The sequence below is a fragment of the Pholis gunnellus genome, assembly GCF_910591455.1.
Source record: "Pholis gunnellus genome assembly, chromosome: 16".
In the NCBI taxonomy this organism is placed as follows: Eukaryota; Metazoa; Chordata; class Actinopteri; order Perciformes; family Pholidae; genus Pholis; species Pholis gunnellus.
In genome coordinates this window covers 12,575,862-12,593,373 of record NC_136543.1, presented here as the reverse complement: position 1 = coordinate 12,593,373, position 17,512 = coordinate 12,575,862, and the positions used below count along the sequence as shown (strand labels likewise).

General features: G+C 41.0%; 3 protein-coding genes across 3 annotated transcripts; 1 reads left to right on the top strand and 2 right to left on the bottom strand.

Moving 5' to 3' along the window:
- Window positions 1–103: 103 nt before the first annotated feature.
- Window positions 104–737, bottom strand: LOC306708064 (lactose-binding lectin l-2-like). The gene has a single exon (XM_079175755.1). It carries the CDS (start codon window positions 671–673, stop codon window positions 194–196), a length of 480 nt encoding a protein of 159 aa, XP_079031881.1. The 5' UTR covers window positions 674–737; the 3' UTR covers window positions 104–193.
- Window positions 738–13,310: 12,573 nt separating this feature from the next.
- LOC306708446 (galactose-specific lectin nattectin-like) lies at window positions 13,311–14,508 on the top strand (the record flags this gene model as incomplete). The annotated part of the gene is made up of 2 exons (XM_079176285.1): window positions 13,311–13,755; window positions 14,462–14,508. 2 exons carry the CDS (start codon window positions 13,311–13,313, stop codon window positions 14,506–14,508), a joined length of 492 nt encoding a protein of 163 aa, XP_079032411.1.
- Window positions 14,509–16,801: 2,293 nt separating this feature from the next.
- LOC306708444 (galactose-specific lectin nattectin-like) lies at window positions 16,802–17,290 on the bottom strand (the record flags this gene model as incomplete). Its single annotated transcript, XM_079176282.1, has 1 exon — window positions 16,802–17,290. One exon carries the CDS (start codon window positions 17,288–17,290, stop codon window positions 16,802–16,804), a length of 489 nt encoding a protein of 162 aa, XP_079032408.1.
- Window positions 17,291–17,512: the final 222 nt, after the last annotated feature.

The window sequence follows — 17,512 nt, the reverse complement described above, 5'->3', positions numbered from 1 at the left end:
AAGGTGTGGGGATATTCTGTTTGATCAACCACAGGAGTTACATGTGTGAATATCCAATATCAAAATGAAGGTTAGTGAAACAAAGTCTACCCAAACACACATGTAAGTGAACATTTGTGTCTTTATTGTAGAGGCCAAAATGCCTGTCAGCAGAGCAACAAGAGAACAGGTTCAATCAGACAGATGTAACATCTCAGTTGCGAGATGCACAAACAAAGGGATAAGTACGTGAACATGGAACATCGTTCCATTTCAGCTCTCCAGGATTGTTGATATGGACACAGTGTTCGATTCCACGTTCGTTGTTTGGCTCTCCATTGCTCCAATAGACAAAGTTGACAGCAGACCCATCAGACCACATCCATGTTCCTTCTTTGTGAATGTCACTAAGTCCGATCCAGGTATATCCCTCAAAGGGGTCAAAGTTCTTGATCAGGGATTTGACAAAATTGTGTTCCTCCAGACTGTGGATTGACACCAGGTTGACTCCTTGTGACACACAGTGGATCTCTGCATCAGCCCAGGTCATGTCTGTGGCGACGTACTTGTAGCAGCGGTTGTTGAAGCTGTACCAGAACATGGGACAGTTGCCCCTCTCTAGCTTCACTTGATGGTCATCAGAAGGTGACACAGCACCCAGAGCCAGACCAAACAAGAAGAGGAACAGCAGCATGTTGGTGTCTCTCGGTCACAGGAGCAGGATGAGGGTTGTTGTGTTGGTTGGAGTTGATCTGCACCGTTGGACGTGATCGAGACAGGTGACAGGCTGCTTTCTTATAAAGGCTTCAGAGAGGGTGTATTCACTGTTGGCACGATATTATTGGTCAGTTGAAGTTGGCGAACACTTTCAGTAACCACACAGTATCTGAAGATAAGCCGAAATAAGACCACAAGCTATCACGTACAAATCATAATTTATTCAAATGATTTCTCAAGGTTATTATTTTAATTTCCTCCCCGATAAAGACCATCTGAGGTAAAGAGCTGTACGTGAGTTTTATTAATGAAATGATGACAAACACTTCTTTTACACTTTTTTTGCACTTTACGCTCCACAGAGCTTCAGTGGGACAATATTTAAAAGGTGAATACATGTTTGAGTGTTTACTGCTCCTTTCCTTACAGCTGCTTCTGTTACCCATAAACATAATATGAACATTATGCTGCTATATCTCACAATAGTGTGAATTCATTAGTGAGTGAGTTGAAAATGTTGAGTTTTGTCGACATTATTAGATATTCACACTGTTGTTGTGATTGCAACAGTTGTGCTGTTCCCACATTTATCTAATAGACTGGATGGAAAAACAAATGCACTTGGTCAACACTTTCCCTTGTACACATCTACACAGTATCTGAATATAAGCCAAAGAAAGACAACAAGCTCATCCGGAGGTGTCACATAAAAATTATAATTTATAAATTTCAGTCAAATGTTGACATAGTAAAACGCTGCTTTAGAAAAGACACGTGGCTTCAGCTGTCAGAAGGTTGAGGGGACACGAGGGGAGACGTATTGCTTTGTGACTGATCAATAATAACATACATGGGCATATATTTACACTTCATCAATATTACAATGGTACAAATCCTACAATGTGTCCTATCTTGCATTTTCAACTTTGTGTTTTTTGTTTTAACATGCAAACAGGTTTTAAACATTGCTTTAAAAAAACGTAACTTTACAGTCATGACTACGGCCGATAAAACACTAACTACACCTTCCTGTTGGTTTCCTGTCCGCTACAGCATTTGACACCAGAGGAAAGAGAAGAGCGTCATCTCACCCACTTGCTCTTCTGCTGCTCTCAAGTGGCCAGAAAACAGAACTACAAGTACTTTTACATTCCAGCTTCAAACCACAAACTTGTCTTCTCAAGAATGAACTGACACAATGTTGAAGCTCATATTAAGTTGTCACCTGAAAATAGAATACACAGAATTTATGAATATTACTCTTATAACCTTGGCTGGTTTGTCTCATACTGTGAAAAAAAATAACTCTTGAGATGCAAAAATCTCAACACTAACATGTATAGCTGCAAAAAACATTTACTGTAAAATAAACTGACTTCTTTAGTCTTCAGAATTTACACTCATTTCAAAAAAATTACTTAGATGGATCAGGTAAGTTCATCAGCATGGGTTGCCTTAACCGGGTCCTTTAAACTGCTACATTTCAATTCAGGGAAGTATTGGTGACAAGGGATAAGAGTCTGTTTTAAGTCTTTTAATGCAGAGACAAGGATACAGCTGCTCAGAAGATGGTTTCTGTTTAAAAGTGGGTCTCTATCACAACTCTACAGTCTATATGCTGCAGGGTCATGCATGTAACATTCACCTCTGAAGAGTGCATGTGTCTATATTATTTACAGTAAAATGTAAAATTATTATCTATTGTAACAAAGTCCAATGAGAGATGTGTCAGGAGTGTTTTGAATCCAAAATGAAAGCGAAGACGAGCAATAACTCAAAGAAAGATTTAGTTTACTCTTTGGACCAAGTCCTTTTATTTTGGCTTCTTGCTTTTCATTGGAAAACCCCTAAATGACTCTTATTACTGCAGTGAGTTAGGTTTTTCATGTATCCAGTGAAATAATTCACATTTACTTGTGAAGAAATGCAGCGTAGATTTATGAGAGTCTGAGGTGCCCTCATTAGATGACAGTTAGGTAAGAACTGACTGGACCTTAACAATTATTGCTTTAAAATTGTAGTGGTTGGTGATGCATAGAGAGTTGAAATATGTGGATTAAGATGTAATTTTTACTGTATGTGGCATTTAATACAAATTATAATTAGGAGGTAATCAAAAAGGTGTGGGGATATTCTGTTTGATCAACCACAGGAGTTACATGTGTGAATATCCAACATCAAAATTAAGGTTAGTGAAACAAAGTCTACACAAACACACATGTAAGTGAACATTTGTGTCTTTATTGTAGAGGCCAAAATGCCTGTCAGCAGAGCAACAAATGACCAGGTTCAATCAGACATATGTAACATCTCAGTTGCGAGATGCACAAACAAAGGGATAAGTTAATGAACATGCTGCGTCGTTCCATTTCCGGTCTCCAAGATAGTTGGTCTGAACACAGTCTTCCCTTCCTCTCTTGTTGTCTGGCTGTCCACGTCTCCAATCGAAAAAGTCGGCTGAAGACCCATCAGACCACATCCATGTTCCTTCTTTGTGGATGTCACTGAGTCCGATCCAGGTGCGCCCCTCAACAGGGTCAAAGTTCTTGATCAGGGATTTGACAAAATTCCGTTCCACCAGACTGTGGATTGACACCAGGTTAACTCCCTGTGACACACAGTAGATCCCTGCATCAGCCCAGGTCATCCGTGTGGCGATGTACTTGTAGCATCGGTTGTTGAAGCTGTACCACGTTGCGGTACAGGTGCCCTGCTGTAGCGTCAATTGAGGGTCATCAGAAGGAGACACAGCACCCAGAGTCAGACCAAACAAGAAGAGGAACAGCAGCATGTTGGAGTCTCTCTGTCACAGGAGCAGGATGAGGGTTGTTGTGTTGGTGGAGTTGATCTGCACCGTTGGATGTGATCGAGACAGGTCACAGGCTGCTTTCTTATAGAGGCTTCAGAGAGGGTGTTTTCACTGTTGGCACGATATTATTGGTCAGCTGAACTTGGCGAACACTTTCAGTACACAGTCACACAGTAAATATACGGCCCCAAAGACCACCAGCTCATCCAGAGATGACTCATGAATCCCATAATTTATTCAAAAACTTTCTAAAGTGTAATTTGATTGTTTTAATTTCCTCACAGATAAAGACCATCTGAGAAAAGCTGCGTGTTTTTAAAGCCAGAATAAATTAAGGTTTCTTTGTGTTGGTGATTAGTGATGAGAGTCTGTCTTTAAAAAATACTTTTTAATACAAAGACAAGGACTAAGCTGCTCATAACAGTTTGGTTTGGTTTAAATCCTCAACATCCTCTTTGACTTCTGTCTTGTAATGAATCAATGATCTAAAATCACGGTTCTCCCCTGTTCATTTGATTCAGTTTGATCTTAGCTTAGTGTTGAAATGGGGATGAATGCTTGTGGGACAAATATTACTTTTTTGCAATATACTGTGTCTTTAAAAATGCTTGAGTGTTTGAGTGTTCACTGCTCCAGTCCTGCCGGCTGCCTCTGTTACACACACACTAATTAAAAACTTTTTGCTGCTCAAACTCACGATACTGTGATTTCTTTATGTGAGTTTGAAGTAAATGATCAGTTGTGTCCACATAATTAGATATCCTCATGCTGGACAGGCAGTGCTCTTGTGTTGCAACAGCTGCTTTTCCAATATTGTATATTGCACAGAGTCTGGAAAATACATGGAAATAAGGATTCATTGACAGAACTCTGGCACAATAATTACAGCTCTAGTGTTTGATAAAATATGTGTGTAAGTGTACACTGGCAATATGTTAATAATATATCAACTTGCTAAATCATTCTAACAAAACCTTCCCTGTTACAATCAGTAATTGGTGGATAAAACACAGATTCACTCAGAGTGTAGAGTAAATATTGCAGGGACAAAGTGCAATGAGGATGGTAAGAGGTTGAGGAGGAGCAGCGGAGGCAGAAGGTAGCAGGACAGGCTGATAAGAGAGCGTGGCTGGTGTGACAGCTCGGGGTTATGGTAGTTGGAAGGAAATGATCGTGAAGACACAAGGAAACAGGGTATGGTCAGGTAAATCAAACTGCAAGAAGAAATGACTGATTGCACAAAGCAGAGCGGTCATGAGCGACAAACTACTGCTGTGGTTGTAACAACGATCTGACCCGGTTGCTGGCAGGTGCTCAGGGGAACAGGGATCCAGGTTAACAGCAGGTCAGGAACAACACACAAACACAGATAGACCAACAGGGTACACGGCAGGAAAGGGACAGAGAAACACAAGAAAACCATACTGAAGCACTCCCCAAGATCAGAATGATACTAAACAAGTACTATATTTCATCAAAGGTCTTCTCAGCATCAAGTGATATAAGACCATGTGCTTTATGAATGTTTGTATGTTGAAGGCAACTCAACCTTATTTGATATGCTTCACAGACGATGTCTGCACTGTTGTGATATCAGTGGTCAAATGCACTTGGTCAACACTTTCAGTTGTACACAGCATACTATCTGAACATAAGCCAATCAAAACACATTCAACATTGTTATCAAGCAATCCCTACTCATCATTGATAGAGTTATATGACAAAGTATCTTTATCATATGAAGTTTCAGAAATATTTCCACTATTTCTTTATGTTTTCTTTGAGATGTATATCACATACGTTGGACAGACCTGTCTGGGTAATACATTCAATTTTATACATTTTTTCAACCATCCATGAAATGAGTTGATCAATTAATCTAATAAGACTTTCTTGACATCTTTAAGTATTCTGTATACATTTTGCCTTTATAGCCGTCTAATATTACAGTTATCCATAAGTACAAAACTCCAGAGGGTACAGTAGACCAAGCAAAATGAAGTCAGGATAGTTCAATATATTCTCGCCATATCCAATTATATATCGATAGCCAAATATCACAGACATTTATTATCAGAATCAATTTGACATCCTGACAAGGAACCATAGAACTGAGTAATTGACACTAAGGCTGGTCTAGATTCATGACAGTAATAAACAGTAAAACATCTGCATAAAGCTCAGTTTTTCATTCTTATTTGGGTTCCCGCTGTGGCTCCTAATGGATTCAGTAAGCAGTACAATAACTAGCGTAAAAATCAGGAGGGATACATCGTCTCACCGACGTGTTGATTTCCCCAATAAGAACTGTGATGATCATATATTTTTTTCTCATTTGGACATCACAGTGGGCGTTTTCACTGTTGGCACAATATCATTAGTCGCTGAACTTGGCGAACACAGTAACTGAACATAAGCCGAAATACGACCAAAAGCTCACCTGAAGCTATAAGAAATAGATTCTCTAAGTTTTTGTTTTTAATTTCCTCAAGACCAGGGAACCCCAGCCAACCATTTGCAAATGCAGCATTGGTATTTGATTATCATGCATGGCGGAACTAAAGTAGTCTACAGCGTAGTGCTCATAGCCTTTCGAGTTGCGATTAAATTCGACAACTCCCGGGTGAACGCAACGTTCGTAGACTGCTGAGGACCAGCTGCCCATAGCTTTCAGTGTAGATGCTGGGACCAATGCAGCTGCACTGATGCGGAAGGAGAGAGTGTATTGCTGAGGAAGGAGTCCACAGAACTGACTGGAACTCAACAATTAATGCTTTGAAATAGTTTGTGATGCACAGGGATATGTGGATTAAGATGAAATTTTTAATTGTACCTTCAAAATTATGAGCTCAAAAAAGGTGTGGAAATATTCCATTTGAGCAACCACAGGAGTTACATATGTGAATATCCAACATCAACATTAAGGTTAGTGAAACAAAGTCTACACAAACACAAGTGAACATTTGTGTCTTTATTGTAGAGTCCAAAATGCATGTCAGCAGAGCAACAAGTGAACAGGTTCAATCAGACATATGAAACATCCAGTAGCGAGATGCACAAACAAAGGGATAAGTACGTGAGCATGGAACATCGTTCCATTTCAGAGCTTTAGGAAAGTTGGTCTGGACACAGTTTTCGTTTCCGGAGTGGTCGTTTGGCTCTCCAGTGGTCCAATAGACAAAGTTGACTGAAGACCCATCAGACCACATCCATGTTCCTTCTTTGTGGAGGTCACTGAGTCCGATCCAGGTCCGCGCCTCAGCAGGGTCAAAGTTCTTGATCAGGGATTTGACAAAATTCTGTTCCTGCAGACTGTGGATTGACACCAGGTTGACTCCCTTTCTGACACAGTAGAACTCTGCATCAGCCCAGGTCATGTCTGTGGCGACGTACTTGAAGCATCTGCTGTTGAAGCTGTGCCAGAACATGGGACAGGTTCCATTCTGTAGCGGTGCTTGAGTGTCATTAGAAGGACACACAGCACCCAGAGCCAGACCAAACAAGAAGAGGAACAGAAGCATGTTGGTGTCTGTCACAGGATGAGGATGAGGGTTGTGTTGGAGTTGATCGAGAGAGGCTGCTTTCTTATAGAGGCTTCAGAGAGGGTGTTTTCACTGTTGGCACAATAATATTATTAGTCGCTGAACTCGGCAAACACTTACAGCAACCACACAGTATCTGAACATAAGCCAAAATAAGACTACAAGCTCTAGAGATGTCACATTAAAGCTATAATTAATTAAAATATTTTCTCTAGGTTTTTGTTTTCCTCAAGACCCCCTCCAACTGTCAGGGTTTAGACAAAAAGAGTAGCAGGGGATGGACCCAAACGCAGAGAGACACAGGATTAGAATAATTTGACTGATTTTTATAAACAAAACTTATCAGAAACAAAACTTGCAGGGACCAAAATCCAAGGAAAACAAGGAATGGCCAAAACTCAAAAACACAATTAGAACACAAACAAGAGGGATACATACATGAAAGAGCAAGGCGCAAACCAGGGAAAATACCATTAAATACCTCAGCAGAGCAGGTCACACAACCGATGAACCGACACAAGGGACACACAGGGTTTAAATACACTGGGGAGGTGCAGGTGATTAGACACAGGAGGATTCAATCAGGGGCGGGGCAGACAATCACTTTCTTTCTTTCTTTTTTTAGGTTTATTGGCGGTTGGCAAACAATTATTTGGTGCATTACCGCCACCAACTGGTATGGAGTGTGGATCAGAATGTCTAGTATTTAAAAATTCAAAGAAAAGAAAAAACAAACTAAAAAATAAAATAAAACAACGGGCTCATATTTTCTTAATAATATTTATGAATCAAAGATATTGAAATAATACTTGATAACACTCACCTTTTGAGTTCTTTTGCAGAATATATCCACTATATCCAACCGTACCTTCATCTTGCCGAGGTCTCCAATCAGCTGCCCTCTTTCCTGCTCATATTTCTGACATTGCACAATAACATGTTCTATTGTTTCCTCTTGCCCACAATAGTCGCATTTTCCTGTTTCGTGTTTACCTATTTTTTGAAGCATACTGTTTAGGCCAGTGTGTCCAAATCTAAGCCTTGATATGACCGTTTCCTCTCTCCTGGTCCTTCCTGCACATCTCATTTCTCCCACTTTCCTCTGAACTCGGTCAAACCATCGTCCTTTCCTGTCTTCTTCCCATTGCTTCTGCCACCTTTCCTTCAACCTCTGTTTAATGATACTTTTTGTTTCTGATTTACTGAAGCTGACTGCAACATTAGTGCAGCTATTTTTCGTGGCCTCTTTTGCAGCTTTATCTGCCATTTCATTTCCTTTGACCCCAATATGTGCTGGTACCCATAGGAAGATGACTGTCAGACCCATCATTTGAATTCTGTTTAATGTTTGTTGTATTTCTATAAGGATGTCTGGGCTACTTTCTGAATGGCTGCTCTGTAAGCTGGCTAATGATGAACTTGAATCTGAACAAATGATTGCCCTCAATGGCCTTGTGTCCTCTATTCACTGTAGTGCTAACATTATTGACAGCATTTCCCCCGTGTACACTGATACTCCCTCAGTGATCATTTTACCTATTTTAATATTAAATTCTGGAACAATAAATGCCACTCCTACCTTGTTTCCTAAATTCTTTGATGCATCTGTGAAAACCTGGATATAACTGTGGTAACTGTCGATATGTGCCTGTATTGTCTGCCATTTGAAATGATCCGCTCTACCCTTGTTCTTCTTTTTTAATAATGTAAAGACTACTGATGCATCAGGAAGTATCCACGGTGCTATTGTTTGGCAATGCGACTGTTGGACTGAAGTGTACTTTAGCTGTGTCAACTTCTGTTGCTTTCTGTGCTACTGTCCATCCAAAGCTTCTTGTCTCCCTCTTCTCCTTTTCCCAGCAAGGTTCTAATGTTTCCTGTGTTGGATGTTATCTACTGTGTCCCTGTAGATTAGCCCAATAGCTCAATGCTAACAGTGTTCTTTTCTTAGTTCTAGCGGCATTTCACCCATTTCCACCTGTAATGCAGCCGTTGGGGTTGTTTTAAAGGAACCGGTGCATTTTCTCATTGCCTGATATTGAATAGTATCCAGTTTTTTGAGAGATCAGCTTGCTGCTGATCCATAAACCACACAACTATAATATAATATAGACCTAATTAATACACTGTATATGGCTTTCAAAGCAGTTCTATCTGACCCCCATTCACTTCCCACCAAACACCTCATTTTTTTTTAATACTTTTTTATGTTTATTCTCTACTTTATTAATATGTACAGCCTGTGTGATCCTTTCCTCCCTGATAAAGACCATCTTAGGTAAAGAACTGTACGTGGGTTTTTGTTAGAAAGATATGTATTGGTATATAGGTATTGAAGCACATACAGCTTATGCGTCAAGTTGCTGCTCAGAGGTCTGTCTCTGAGTTTCTGGATGATATACTGCAGATAACACATAAAAGGGTTTGAAGCAGAGTGATTTAGTCAAGGTCTGGACACGAGGGGAGACGTATTGCTTTGTGACTGACCAAGTTTACATTTACAACTGATCAATAATAACATACTAAACATGGGCATATATTTACACATCAACAATATTACAATGGTACAAAGCCTTCAATGTGTCCTATCTTGCATTGTGAACTTTCTGTTTTGTTTTAACATGCAAACAGGTTTTAAACGTTGCGTAAACGTAACTTTACAGTCATGACTACGGCCGATAAAACACTAACTACACCTTCCTGTTGGTTTCCTGTCCGCTACAGCATTTAACACCAGAGGAAAGAGAAGAGCGTCATCTCACCCACTTGCTCTTCTGCTGCTCTCAAGTGGCCAGAAAACAGATCTACAAGTACTTTTACATTCCAGCTTCAAACCACAAACTTCTCAAGAATGAACTGACACAATGTTGAAGCTCATATTAAGTTGTCACCTCAAAATAGAATACACAGAACTTATGAATATTACTCTCATAATCTTGGCTGGTTTGTCTCATACTGTGAACAAAAATAACTCTTGAGATGCAAAGATCTCAACACCAACTTGTGTAGCTGCAAAAAACATTTACTGTACAATAAACTGACTTCTTTAGTCTTCAGAATTTTCTCTCATTTCAAATAAATTACTTAAAAGGATGAAGTAAGTTCTTCAGCATGGGTTGCCATAACCGGGTCCTTAAAACTGTCTACTGTAGCCGGTAGTGAAATGTCCCTCCTTGGCTACTGTAGGGTTAGGTAGGCCTTAGCACCTCCTGCTTCCTTGTTCCCAAATTGTTTGGTTTACGAGCCTTGTCATTCCCCTCTGATCCCTGGTGAGACATGTTGTGCCTGTCACGTGCAATGCTTTGTGTAGCTAACTTTAGTTGTGTTAAGTTGTTGTTACTGTGGGTTTGACTCTGGTTCAGTTACTCCAGGTCCAGCTCCATAGCGACTCTCGCTTCCCCGTGCTGAGCTGTCCGGATGGGGGTTGCGCAACGATCAGACAGGAGCTGACTGCCACTGCTGTTTAGTTTAGTCTTTAGTCTGTTGGTCTGTGTTGGTTCACTTTGTTATCTCTGTGGCGCTCATTGCTTTCCCCCAATAAATAGATTCTTGAACATTAGCAGAACATTGTGTGTTGAGCAGCTGTTTTGTTTGTACAAGTGCTGTAGGACCTGTGGCTAAATGAATTACTGCAGTGAGTTAGGTTTTTCATGGATCCAGTGAAATAATACACATTTTCTTGTGAAGAAATGCAGCGTAGATTTATGACAGTCTGAGGTTCCGTCATTAGATGGCAGTTTGTTAAGACCTGACTGGCCCTTATGTTATTTCTTTAAAACTGTAATAGTTAGTGATGCATAGAGAGTTTAAATATGTGGATTAAACTGTCATTTTTACTGTATGGCTGTGTTATTATAATTAGGAGATTATCAAAAAGGTGTGGAAGTATTCAGTTTGATCAACCACAGGAGTCACATGTGTGAACATCCAATATCAAAATTAAGGTTAGTAAAACAAAGTCTACACAAACACACAGATTAACATTTGTGTCTTTACTGTAGATGACAAAATGCATGTCAGCAGAGAAACAAGTGACCAGGTTCAACCAGACAGATGTAACATCTCAGTTACTAAGGACAGTTTATGCGAGATGCACAGACAAAGGGAAAAGTACGTGAACATCGCTGGTCGTTCCATTTCTGTTCACTACGATAGTTGGTGTGGGCACAGTGTTCATTTCTGTTGTTGTCTGGCTGGTTATTGCTCCAATAGACAAAGTTGACGGTGGACCCATCAGACCACATCCATGTTGCTTCTTTGTGGCTGTCACTGAATCCGATCCAGGTGTTCCTCTCAGCAGGGTCAAAGTTCTTGATCAGGGATTTGACAAAATTCTGTTCCTCCAGACTGTGGATTGACACCAGGTGGACTCCTTCTCTGACACAGTGGATCTCTGCATCAGCCCAGGTCAGCCTTGTGGCGATGTACTTGAAGCATCTGCTGTTGAAGCTGTGCCAGAACGGGAGACAGGTTCCATCCTGTAGCGGCGCTTGAGTGTCATTAGAAGGAGACACAGCACCCAGAGCCAGACCAAACAAGAAGAGGAACAGCAGCATGTTGGGGTCTCTTTCACAGGAGCAGGATGAGGGTTGTTGTGTTGGAGTTGATCGAGACAGGTGAGAGGCTGCTTTCTTATAGAGGCTTCAGAGAGGGTGTTTTCACTGTTGGCACAATATTATTATTAGTCGCTGAACTCGGCGAACACTTTCAGCAACCACACAGTATCTGAACATAAGCCAAAATAAGACCACAAGCTCACCTGGAGAGGTCACATTGAAGCTATAATTAATTTCTCTAAGTTTTTGTTTTAAATTTCCTCAAGACCCCCTCCAACTGTCAGGGTTTAGGCAAAAAGAGTAGCAGGGGATGGACCCAAACGCAGAGACACGGGATTAGAATAATATTTGACTGATTTTTATAAACAAACTGTCCAAAACCAAACTTGCAGGGATCAAAATCCAAGGAAAACAAGGAACAGGCAAAACCCAAAAACGTAACTAGAAAACAAACAAGAGGGATACATACATGAAAGCGCAAGGCGCAAACCATGGAACATACCATTAAATACCTCGGCAGAGCAGGTCACACAACAGATGAACCGACACAAGCGACACACAGGGTTTAAATACACTGGGGAGGTGCAGGTGATTAGACACAGGATGATTCAATCAGGGGCGGGGCAGACAATCACTTTCTTTCTTTCTTTTTTTAGGTTTATTGGCGGTTTGCAAACACTTAATTGGTGCATTACCGCCACCAACTGGTATGGAGTGTGTATCAGGATGTCTAGTATTTAAAAATTCATTATTGCCAGCATTTCCCCCGAGTACACTGATACTCCCTCAGTGATCATTTTACCGATTTTAATATTAAATTCTGGAACAATAAATGCCACTCCTTCCTTGTTTCCTAAATTCTTTGATGCATCTGTGAAAACCTATGTAATCACACTCATGCTCTGTGGAGGGTTAAGTGCAATAAAATATAAATGTTTGTGTGACGGTCTTTTGTTTTTTCAGTTGGTTTCTTGTATTATTTTAAATTTCCCTGCCTCTTGTGTCATGTGTTCACTTCACTTCCTGCCTTTGCATGTTTTCCCGCCTGTGTGATTGTCTGCCCCGCCCCTGATTGAATCCTCCTGTTTCTAATCACCTGCACCTCCCCAGTGTATTTAAACCCTGTGTGTCCCTTGTGTCAGTTCATCTGTTGTGTGACCTGCTCTGCTGAGGTATTTAATGGTATGTTGCATGGTTTGCGACTTGTTTTGCACCTTGCTCGTTCATGTATGTATCCCTCTTGTTTGTTTTCTAATTACGTTTTTGAGTTTTGGCCGTTCCTTGTTTTTCTTGGATTTTGATCCCTGCAAGTTTTGTTTTGGACAGTTTGTTTATTAAAATCAGTCAAATCTTATTCTAATCTCGTATCTCTCTGCATTTGGGTCCATCTCCTGCTACTCTTTTTGCCTAAACCCTGACTGTTGTAGGGGGTCTTGAGGAAATTAAAAACAAAAACTTAGAGAAATGATTTATATTGATTATAGCTTCAATGGGACATCTCTAGTTGAGCTTTTGGTCTTATTTCGGCTCATGTTCAGATACTGTGTGGTTGCTGAAAGTGTTTGCCAAGTACAGCGACTAATAATAATAATGTGCCAACAGTGAAGACACCCTCTCTGAAGCCTCTATAAGAAGCCAGCCTCTCTCCTGTCTCTATCAACTCCAACACAACAACCCTCAACCTGATCCTGTGACAGAGACCCCAACATGCTTCTGTTCCTCTTCTTGTTTGGTCTGGCTCTGGGTGCTGTGTGTCCTTCTAATGACACTCAAGCACCGCTACAGGACGGAACCTGTCCCACGTTCTGGCACAGCTTCAACAGCAGATGCTTCAAGTACATCGCCACACAGATGACCTGGGTTGATGCAGAGATCTACTGTGTCAAAAAGGGAGTCAACCTGGTGTCAATCCACAGTCAGGAGGAACAGAATTTTGTTAAATCCCTGATCAAGAACTCTGACCCTGCTGAGATGAACACCTGGATCGGACTCCGTGACATCCACAAAGTAGGAACATGGATGTGGTCTGATGGGTCCACCGTCAACTTTGTCTATTGGAGCGATGACCAGCCAGACAACTACGACGGAAATGAACACTGTGCCCAGACCAACTTTCCTAGTGAACTGAAATGGAACGACTACCCATGTTCACGTACTTTTGCCTTTGTCTGTGCGTCTTGCACAAACTGTCCTTAGTAACTGAGATGTTACATCTGTCTGGTTGAAACTGGTCACTCGTTGCTCTGCTGACATGCATTTTGTCATCTACAATAAAGACACAAATGTTCACTTCCATGTGTGTTTGGGTAGACTTTGTTTTACTAACCTTAATTTCGATATTGGATGTTCACACATGTGACTCCTGTGGTTGATCAAACTGAATACTTCCACACTTTTTTGATAATCTCCTAATTATAATAATGCAGCCATACAGTAAAAATGACAGTTTAATCCACATATTTCAACTCTCTATGCATCACTAACCGCTCCAGTTTTAAAGAAATAACATAAGGGCCAGTCAGGTCTTAACTAACTGCCATCTAATGACGGAACCTCAGACTCTCATAAATCTACGCTGCATTTCTTCACAAAATGTGTATTTCACTGGCTCCATGAAAAACCTAACTCACTGCAGTAATAAGAGTCATTGAGCCACGCTTCCCACCGGTCCTACAGCACTTGGACAAACAAAACAGCTGTTCAACACACAATGTTCTACTAATGTTCAAGAATCTAATATTTATTGGGGGAAAGCAATGAGCGCTACAGAGATAACAAAGTGAACCAACTAAAGACTAAACTAAACAGCAGTGGCAGTCAGCTCCTGTCTGATCGTTGCGCAACCCCCATCCGGACAGCTCAACACGGGGAAGCGAGAGTCTCTATGGAGCCGGACCTGGAGTAACTGAACCAGAGTAAAACCCACAGTAACAACAACTCAACTTAACACAACTAAAGTTAACTACCAAAGCATTGCATGTGACAGGCACAACATGTCTCACCAGGGATCAGAGGGGAATGACAAAGCTCGTAAACCAAACAATTTGGGAACAAGGTATCAGGATGTGCTAAGACCTACCTAACCCTACAGTAGCCATGGAGGGACATTTCACTAACGGCTACAGTAGACAGTTTTAAGGACCCGGTTATGGCAACCCATGCTGATTAACTTACTTGATCCCCTCTTCAACTCCGCGAGGACGCCGGCGTCCGCGATCACCTTCCTTTCCGTTCTTACGGCTTGCTTACGAAAATTACGTCACAGAACATGGCCGTGTTCGGTATCCCATCATTCAAAACATTCTCGTCTTTGCGAAGAAAGCATCGATTTTGTTTTATTCAAACTCACACTGTCCAAAGTTGCCATGACCGCTGCAAGTCGGGTCTTGCAGCATTTCGACGGCGAAAGATACAGTACAGACCCGATTTTACGAGTAAATGTGCTAGCGGATGCTACCATGGAGCTAGTGGCTCCAGAAAACAGTGGTTTATATATAACACAAATCGAGCAAACTATTGGTATAAGCAGTCAGCCAACGCGGACATAATTTTTCACTTTTTATTTTCGGCTCTTTTCTGTTGCGTCATTATGGTGTGTCTGTGCCTACAAATGACTTTGGCGATCATAATAACGCCGGTTTTCAACACTGCACTATGTTAGCATCTGGCTCAGCATTGTTTGTTCACTGACAGTAATGTATTGAAGCCAGGAGATCGAGCTATCTTCACCTGCCCTGAAAACGTGGATTTGCTCCGTTTTTGTTGACTGCATTTCATGAGTAACAACTAGCGATACGTTTAGGCGTGTCAAGCCCTTCGTCTAGAGGAGACTTCAGGCTTTCTAACGATGTATTGCATGTGAACATTGAGCTGTGCTGGGGAGCTACCCGCATACTCGGCCGTGCGCTCGGTCGTGGCTATTACGCACAGCAAGTCTGCTACTTACATACCACGTCTTCCACCATATATACTTAGTTTTTGCAATTTGCTATGGCTAAAAATAAAAGGGAAATAATATAATAGCAAAATGTAAAGGAAAAAACACCTTTATGTCAGAATATCATTTGGTTATCATGTGTCCATTTGGATCTCCAAATATCCTTTAGAGCTCCGCCTGGATCTCTTCATGGAAAGGAAAACTGTAGAATGGTCATACTTTGTCCAATCTTCTTCAAATTTGAGGAAGATGTTTACTGATAGTGTAGTTACAGCCCTATGCTGTCCTTTACCGGTACAGATTCAGCCAAAGGCAGTTATATATACTGAAAGCTACTTTTTTATTTTAGGCGGACACAAATCTTAATTTGTACTGACTTCTAAGGCCCACTGCTCTGTTTCTGTATGACCTACAGGTCTACAGACACTTTCACAAGGAACCTTAGGGGGTTTTCCTTTCTAGAAAGCCCTCATTTATGCATACAGGACTGTCTCAGAAAATTAGAATATTGTGATAATCCCCATACGTGTGATTTAGTTTACTGAACCAAGCTGAGTGTTTTTCAAGGCTCAGGAAACCCTTGCAGGTGTTTCGAGTTAGACGATTCAAGTGATTAGTTGAATACCCTACTAGTATACTTTTTCATGATATTCTAATATTTAGAGATAGGATATTTGAGTTTTCTTAAGCTGTAAGCCATAATCAGCAATATTGAAAGAATAAAAGGCTTGCAATATTTCAGTTGATTTGTAATGAATCCAGAATGCATGACATTTGTTTTTTTAGTTGCATTACACAAAATAAAGAACTTTATCACAATATTCTAATTTTCTGAGACAGTCCTGTATAGTCAGAGTGGTTCAGACAATTTGGGTATGTCATTTTAGGCGTTGTTGCTCCAAAGTAGGGGGGGGGGGGGGGGGGGGGAGTGGAAGAGGTTAAGACCTGACTGGCACCTATGTTATTTCTTTAAAACTGGAGCGGTTAGTGATGCATAGAGAGTTTAAATATGTGGATTAAACGGTCATTTTTACTGTATGGCTTTGTTATTATAATTAGATTATCAAAAAGGTGTGGAAGTATTCAGTTTGATCAACCACAGGAGTTACATGTGTGAACATCAAATATCGAAATTAAGGTTAGTAAAACAAAGTCTACCCAAACACACATGGAAGTGAACATTTGTGTCTTTATTGTAGATGACAAAATGCATGTCAGCAGAGCAACGAGTTTCAACCAGACAGATGTAACATCTCAGTTACTAAGGACAGTTTGTGCAAGATGCACAGACAAAGGGAAAAGTACGTGAACATGGGTAGTCGTTCCATTTCAGTTCACTAGGAAAGTTGGTCTGGGCACAGTGTTCATTTCCGTCGTAGTTGTCTGGCTGGTCATCGCTCCAATAGACAAAGTTGACGGTGGACCCATCAGACCACATCCATGTTCCTTCTTTGTGGATGTCACGGAGTCCGATCCAGGTGTTCCTCTCAGCAGGGTCAGAGTTCTTGATCAGGGATTTGACAAAATGTTGTTCCTCCGGACTGTGGATTGACACCAGGTTGACTCCCTCTCTGACACAGTAGATCTCTGCATCAGCCCAGGTCATGTCTGTGGCGACGTACATGAAGCATCTGCTGTTGAAGCTGTGCCAGAACATGGGACAGGTTCCATTCTGTAGCGGTGCTTGAGTGTCATTAGAAGGAGACACAGCACCCAGAGCCAGACCAAACAAGAAGAGGAACAGAAGCATGTTGGAGTCTCTGTAACAGGAGCAGGATGAGGGTTGTTGTTGATCGAGACAGGCTGCTTTCTTATAGAGGCTTCAGAGAGGGGGTCTTCACTGTTGGCACAATATTATTATTAGTCGCTGAACTCGGCGAACACTTTGAGCAACCACACAGTATCTGAACATAAGCCAAACTAAGACTACAAGCTCTAGAGATGCCACATTAAAGCTATAATTAATTAAAAT